This window comes from Acanthisitta chloris, unplaced genomic scaffold (assembly GCF_000695815.1).
Source record: "Acanthisitta chloris isolate BGI_N310 unplaced genomic scaffold, ASM69581v1 scaffold2904, whole genome shotgun sequence".
NCBI classification, from domain to species: Eukaryota; Metazoa; Chordata; class Aves; order Passeriformes; family Acanthisittidae; genus Acanthisitta; species Acanthisitta chloris.
Genome location: NW_008668545.1, coordinates 29,293 through 36,015, shown reverse-complemented (window position 1 = coordinate 36,015; position 6,723 = coordinate 29,293). Strand labels below are relative to the sequence as shown.

General features: G+C 39.8%; 1 protein-coding gene across 2 annotated transcripts in view; it reads right to left on the bottom strand.

Annotated features, from left to right (window-relative positions):
- Positions 1-5,111: 5,111 nt before the first annotated feature.
- GPR137B (G protein-coupled receptor 137B) overlaps positions 5,112-6,723 on the bottom strand; it is a 24,135-nt gene continuing 22,523 nt past the window's right edge. For both annotated transcript variants that reach the window (XM_009072919.1, XM_009072921.1), the window contains one exon: positions 5,112-5,719. In XM_009072919.1, the coding sequence (XP_009071167.1) occupies positions 5,608-5,719 (112 nt within the window). In that variant the 3' untranslated portion in view covers positions 5,112-5,607. The remainder of the gene's footprint in view (positions 5,720-6,723) is intronic.

Here is a 6,723-nt window from a genome sequence, read left to right as displayed (position 1 = left end):
TCATACTGATACCAACTTTTTTTTCCTTGTGTTGTGCAGTTCAGAATTTCCTTGTTTGTATAAGATAACTACCTTGTCTCTGATGCAGCACAGTTGAAAATTACTCTTCTGCAACCCCTTGGCTACCTGTGTTTGCGTGGGGGTGGGAGTCAGGGCAGGGGGAGACGGTTAGTGGAGTGCTGCTAGCTGAAAAGCCTCAGTCAGTCAAGTTTGCATTTGCTCCATATTACTGTAATCACAAGTTCAGTTTCCAGAAATGGTCTTTTTAATGTCTAAACTGTTAAAATAGCACACTTCGGTCTTTGAGCCATGGAAATGAATTTGCTCTTTATGGGTTGTGTGTGACTACAAACTTGTTTTTGTAGTCACTTTTTTAAAAAAAAGAGGTTTTAAAAATCCATAATCATACTAGCATTTAATACTGCATACTCTATCTATGCAAACCCATACTGTATCTTCTTTGAAAGGATATTCAGCATATAAAAACGGGTATGTTAATAACAGTACTTTCATAATATAAGAAATTACTCATGTATCATTGTCCACAAATGTCAGTGATAACTTACCAGTGTCCAAACCAGAATCCAGAAACAGCATTACCAATTAGTAGCAACCAAATTTTGGTTTAAATTTAAAATGAAGTAATAATTTCTTTTCAACCAGCATGTTTCAAAGGAAGTTAGGAGTTACGAATGTAGGAAGTGCTAGTACAGTGTAGATACATCTCTTGTTTTTAGTAATAAGTCTTCACAAAATTAAGTGCTCTTAAACATTTTTCACCCTACCAGATATCGAGTGACCTGTTTATATAGCTGATTGTAACTGTATTGGCTTCCATAATGTGTTCCTTTACTGCTGAGATTTTTTGAAGGCTGGAATATGCTCTCTGTCCTTTGTTTCCAGACTAGCCTCAAATTTCTACTTGACTGGAAGTGAGACAACTATATTACTGACACTTGCTTTTATAAAAAATACTGTTTCTTTAGAAAGTAAAAGCCCTTCAGTCAAACTGGGATAACTAAGCTAAATGAAGGGGGGGTGGGAAAAGAGAAGGGCGAGGGGGGGGAACCAAATGAAAAACCAAACCACCCTCACTAAGTTTTGGTGATAGTTGCACAAATTGGCAATGAAACAGTTGAAAGTTCCTGTTTAAGCCAATAGGTAATTGAATGTGGTGTTAGGGAAAACTGATGCCAGTCTGGGGATCTTATGTGCTTACCTAGTAGCCTCTCTAGCCTGTGGGCACCCATGGCTGAGCAAGTCATCATAGGCTTTCTAGTTAATGCAGAAGAGCAGGAGACTTCTAGGTGGATTCATCTGGTCTCTTCCAAGCTCTGTATTTGCACCCTAGAGTTTATTTTTCTCCATTAAACTAAAGTGGGAATCTAGGTAACTAGCTCAGGTGTGAACAGCTGTGTTTGGTAGATGAGTTAGACCCTGAGTATCCAACTCTCCTGAGTAATTGTATATATTGGAAGAGTGTAGTTTTCAGTTGGCCGTTAATCCCTTGCCTTTTGGATTGACCTGCAAGGGCTAGAACCTGTAGGCTCACTTGTGTGAGGAAAGCTGTATAGCTGGGATTTATCTGTATTGTTAATACGTTATAGTGCCTAAAGCTTTAGGCAGGATTCTGTAGTTGGAGAAAAAAATTGTATTATCTGCACTGCCCCAGGAAGGACCTGAGTCTCAAATGTTTTCTTCCTTTTTTCCCCTTGCTTTGTGGGGAAAGTGAACTGCTTCCAACCTCCTTGTGTGGGGATGCAGTTGCTGTTTTGGTTTTGTTTTCTACCTGTGCCTGGCTAAAATCTACAGACACTGAAGCAGAATCATGCACTTGCTCATGGGATAGGTGAGAGGTTCAGGCACGCAAGTCCTGGATACCTGCTCCTTGCAGCCCTCATTGGCACAATGCAGGCAAGGTTAATACTGTTGGGTAAAGACATAAGGAGATGGGAAGCTTTTCTTTTTTTTCTTTGTGTCATGTTTGTTTTGTGTGTGTGTGGAACAGCACAGGAATGCAACTGAACAGCCAGTTCTGTTTATGGGGAAGTTCTGTTGCAGTTGAAGGTACATCTTGCTTGATGATCAAATATGGAAGGGGTTTCACTTCACTGTCATTGTAGAGATAAGACATAAGATTTTTTTTATCTAGCAAATCTGGTTGAAACCATTTTCCGGTCACCATCTTTTTTACTGTATTTGATGTACATTCTGTGACTATGCTGCCTATGGAGTTTTGCTGTGTGAGTTGAATGACTTAGTTCTTTATATGTTAAATTAAATTTTAGACATTTACAGCTCTGTTTTTATACTGAAGAATAAGGTTAGTTACACTGTCCCTACCTGTAAAATATTTTAAAGTCCAGCTCCCTGTTGGAGATCAGCTTGTCAACATTGTCTGCCATTCATTTCAGAGTAAGAGTACATTTCCTTGTACAAATGACACAATGATTGTAATCCCAGAGGTAATGAGAGGACAAAGACAAAAATATTTAATTGTTCCCAAGTCATGAAGACTTGTGTGAAGTGGTTAAAAAAAACCCCCAGACTTGGTGCAAACTGCATAGGTAAAAAGTAGGACACTCTTGCTGAACAACTTGCTCTTCAGTGCCTGAGAAGGAAGGTGAGAATATAGATTTAAACCAGTGAAATGCAGAGACTTGTGTAAGATGGAAAAATAAATGGTTTCCTACTTTTCAGCTGATGATCAGTGCTGTATGTCATTGTATGTGCATGAAATACACTGTGCCACACTTTCTTGAGTTGTGTTTCGACGGTTGGGTTGCCTTTATCTGACCTTGCTCCATGCTTTTCTGGGAAATGACCTGTAATATGTTGTAAATAATCTTGATGCTCATGTTTATAAAGTAGCAATCAGCAACTCATCACTTTACAATTTGTCCATATAGCTTAGCCTATTAAAATGTAATATTTATTAAAATCAGAATCAATGTTGGAACTGCTTACTGAGATCTAAACACTTCTGAATCTTTGCTATGGTTGAATCTACAAAATGCAAATTAAAGTATTTTCTGCTACAACTTCACTTTGTGAATGTAGTTTTTGGGATTTCATTTGAAAATTGTGTGTGCGCTTCTCATTTACCTTTCAACCACACCTGGTAGATACTATATAAAGTAAATTCTTTTTGTGCCAGTCATTTCAGCTCAAGATGCTGAGCAGGTTTTCATTCTCACTTTCCATTTCATTCAAAAGATGAATGTGAGCTGTGTTATCTGTTGCTGTTGACAGTGCACTCTAGTGTGTCTGCACGTCAGAGTTCCATGTGTTGGAATTACAGTATGTTTCTGTATGGCCATGGCCAAAGTTTGCCTCTGTTTATGTCCAATTGTTTTAAGAGACAAAAAGGCTTGGTTTGGAATGAAGTTTGGTCTGTTCTGTCCCTTTCTTAGAATAGATTTAAAAATCAGTTTTGTAAATTTTTGGGGGCTGGTTGACCCTGTGGGGCTCTTCGTGTGAAATTATTTCTCCGGAATGGTTTCCACGGCTCTGTCTCCTTCCATGTTTGCATTTTTAACACATTATCTTCTGAAAAATTTAATGCACATTTCATCCCCAGTTTGGGTGGGTAAGTACCTGTTACAGAGATGATAATTGTACTGATTTACATTGATGATCTTGCCTGTCAGATTGTTTCATTCTCCTGTGTTTGAGAGTTTTTAATTTGTTGTTATGGTTGGTTATAGTCACTTGCCATTCCACTTTTTTGGATGCAGACTGTGGCATAGCTTGTTTTAAGTGCCGAATTCTCTTTAAATAGATTTTTGCTGTGCACCTCTCTACTGTGGAGAAAACGTAGTTCCTGCAAACTTCTCTTGCACTGGGTCTCCAGGCAGTTTTGTACAGACGTGATTGTAGAACTCCAAAGGGTTTAATAAAATTTCTGTTCTTCTCACAAACCCTGTGGCACCTTTTTAATTGCTGACTGATAGTTTAATTGGCTGTTTTTTCTTCAATGAACATATGGGAAGTAGTGAAGTAAGGTAATGGAAGCTTTGGGAGGGCAAAGAGTTTACTTCTGCCAGAGGCAAGGCTCGTGCTTTGACTTGACCACAAAAACCCCAAGACCCTGTGAAAGATGTGATACGAGTGTGGCAGAACTATGCTGTTGGCTTTTGAGCTGATCTGATCAGATCTACTCCCCATCCCTTTTTTCTCCCTGTATATTCTCTGCGAAATGTCTACAAGAGCTCTTGACTAGTTTTACTTCTTGAAGTCAAGCATTAGGAAAATGTGAAACCTATCTGCCATTTGGGTTGGGAATGCTATAGTACACCTCAAAATGAACTACTTGTATGGAAGTAAAGATTGCTAGAAGGAATATGTTTATCTCTTAAGCCAATGTACATTGATTTATGGTATTTGTTTCACATAGGAAAGGAGAAGGAGATGCTGGGGATGCAGAGATCTTCAGAGTTAAGCACTGGGCACAATAAGATCTGAAGTAGAGTCAGGGTTCTTGTTTGTTCTAGGTGAGTAATAATTACTTTTAGTCCTGCTCTGTGCAAATGTCACATCCTAGAATGGTACTTATTTACCATTTCCACCACACGCCAGTAAATTTGTCCCTGAGAATAGAAGGTTGAAGCACAGCTTTGCTGATCCTCTGCTCATTATGCAGAATTTAATCCTCTAGGTGCACTTGAGGTTTTTCTGCTTTCTGTACTCCTGGCTCTTGTTCTATTTCCAGATTGATCCATTCTACTGCACAGACTACTGCCAGATTCTTAATAAGTAAGTATGTGCTGTTCTATCACTCTCCCTGGCTCAGTATTTGACTTACTCTTCTACATAATATATCTAGATCTGATTGATACAGAGGATCATGTAACTTTAATTTTTCAAACATACAATTTTTTGGCCTGTGTTGCAGTTAGTTCACAATGCTCCAGTCAGAGCAGATGTCCATCTCTGCTCTTCTGAGACTGTCCCTAAGGCTCCTGAGAAGATACCATTTTCTCACTTACCTAGAAAAATGTGACGTGTTTTGAGATCATAGCTAGAGTACAGATGACTTTTGGCCTCCAACTATCCTGCCACAGTGAGTAAGCAGTATAAGAGTAAATTGTGCTCTGAGAATGCAGCAATAACTTGAAAAGACAGTATTTAATCGGGTTGATGTTCTTTTTCCTTACAGGCTTTTATGTGCATGTAAGAATTGCAACTGTCATGCATTTGAAAAACCCATTCATGTGTTTACAGTATATTCATCATAATCATGTATTTCTAACCTAATACACAGTGTAAAAATAAAAACACTTAGAAAATAATTATGCCATTTCACTTCATGAAATTTGCTCTTTTAAACTGAGCATAAAATGATTAAATTATACCCTCTAACAACTCTATTCAAAGCCAAAAATACCATGGCTTAGAACAAGGTATTAATTGGAACAGTCTTCAAAGTTTAAATCATTAGCTTATACTTCTCCTTGAACTATGAAAAGCTCATGGCAAGGTTCTTCATTTATCTGTGCATAGGAACATTTATAAAAACCAAAAGGCTGAAGAAAAGTTGCTAAGCTTTGCTTTTCAGAACATTGGTTTAAGTATTGGAATGTCCTAGAATGCTGTAGTTGATTGAAGTTATATAGGGCTTGGCCTGTCTGTGTCCAGTGCTGGATCTTGTTGGAGGGATCCTATGTAAGCCATGAAGCTGTTGTTCTGATGGCTCCAGTCGTAGTAGTCTGTAGAGAAACTTAGAAAGAAAACAGAATAATTAGTGATTGGCAGGTTGGTTCAGTAGATACCTGGTTAGTGAATGTGGGAAAAATGCAAATCATGTAGAGGTAGCTCTTACGTTGGAGTGCAAAAATAAACCCCAACCAGAGCTTCAGGCAGCTATTTATTTTTTTGATCTATCAGTTCATTTGGGCCAGGTGTTCTGAGCTCATCTCTCTTTCCTGATCCTCCTCATTTACCAAAGACCCTCCCCTTTCTGATTTGCTGTTCCAGAAGGTGTTTGAAAATCCCAGAAACATTGCTGCTTGTTCCTGCCAACTCCTGGCAGTGCAAGGCCTATCAGTGACAGGGCAAAACCTCCTGTGTCCTTGTCTGAGGGACTGAAGCATTGCTAGCAGCTCTGCCAGCTGGCTTTTTCTCCCACAAGCAGTGTGAGACAATGCACATGGCTGGTTTGGTTCCCTGGGAGCTACGCTTGTTACCGGTGTGGCTGATCCCCTGATGCCTCTGGGCAGAAGGGAAGGCAACTGTAGCTCTAGGGTAGCACACACCACTTCCATCATCCTCCATGGGCTTAGTTATTATGTGAATGTGCTGGTTTGAGCTGAAGTAGAGTTAACTTTCTTCATAGAGGCGGAGCTTGCACGGAGTCAAGGCCTTTGCTGCTTTCCGTACTGCCACACTGGCAAGGGAGTTGGGGATGCATGGGAGACTGGGAGGAGACACAGCTGGGACAGGTGACCCAAACTGACCAAAGGGATATTCCATACCATAGGACATCATGCTCAGTATATAAGGTGGGAGGAAGGAAGGAGGAAGGGGGGACATCTGGAGTGATGGCATTTGCCTTCCCAAGGAACCATTACGCGTGATGGGCCCTGCTCTCCTGGAGATGGCTAAACACCTCCTGTCTTCGGGAAGCAGTGAATTAATTCCTTGTTTTGCTTTGCTTGTGTGTGCAGCTTTTGCTTTGTCTATTAAACTGTCTTTATCTCAACCCATGAGTTTTTGTAGCTTTTA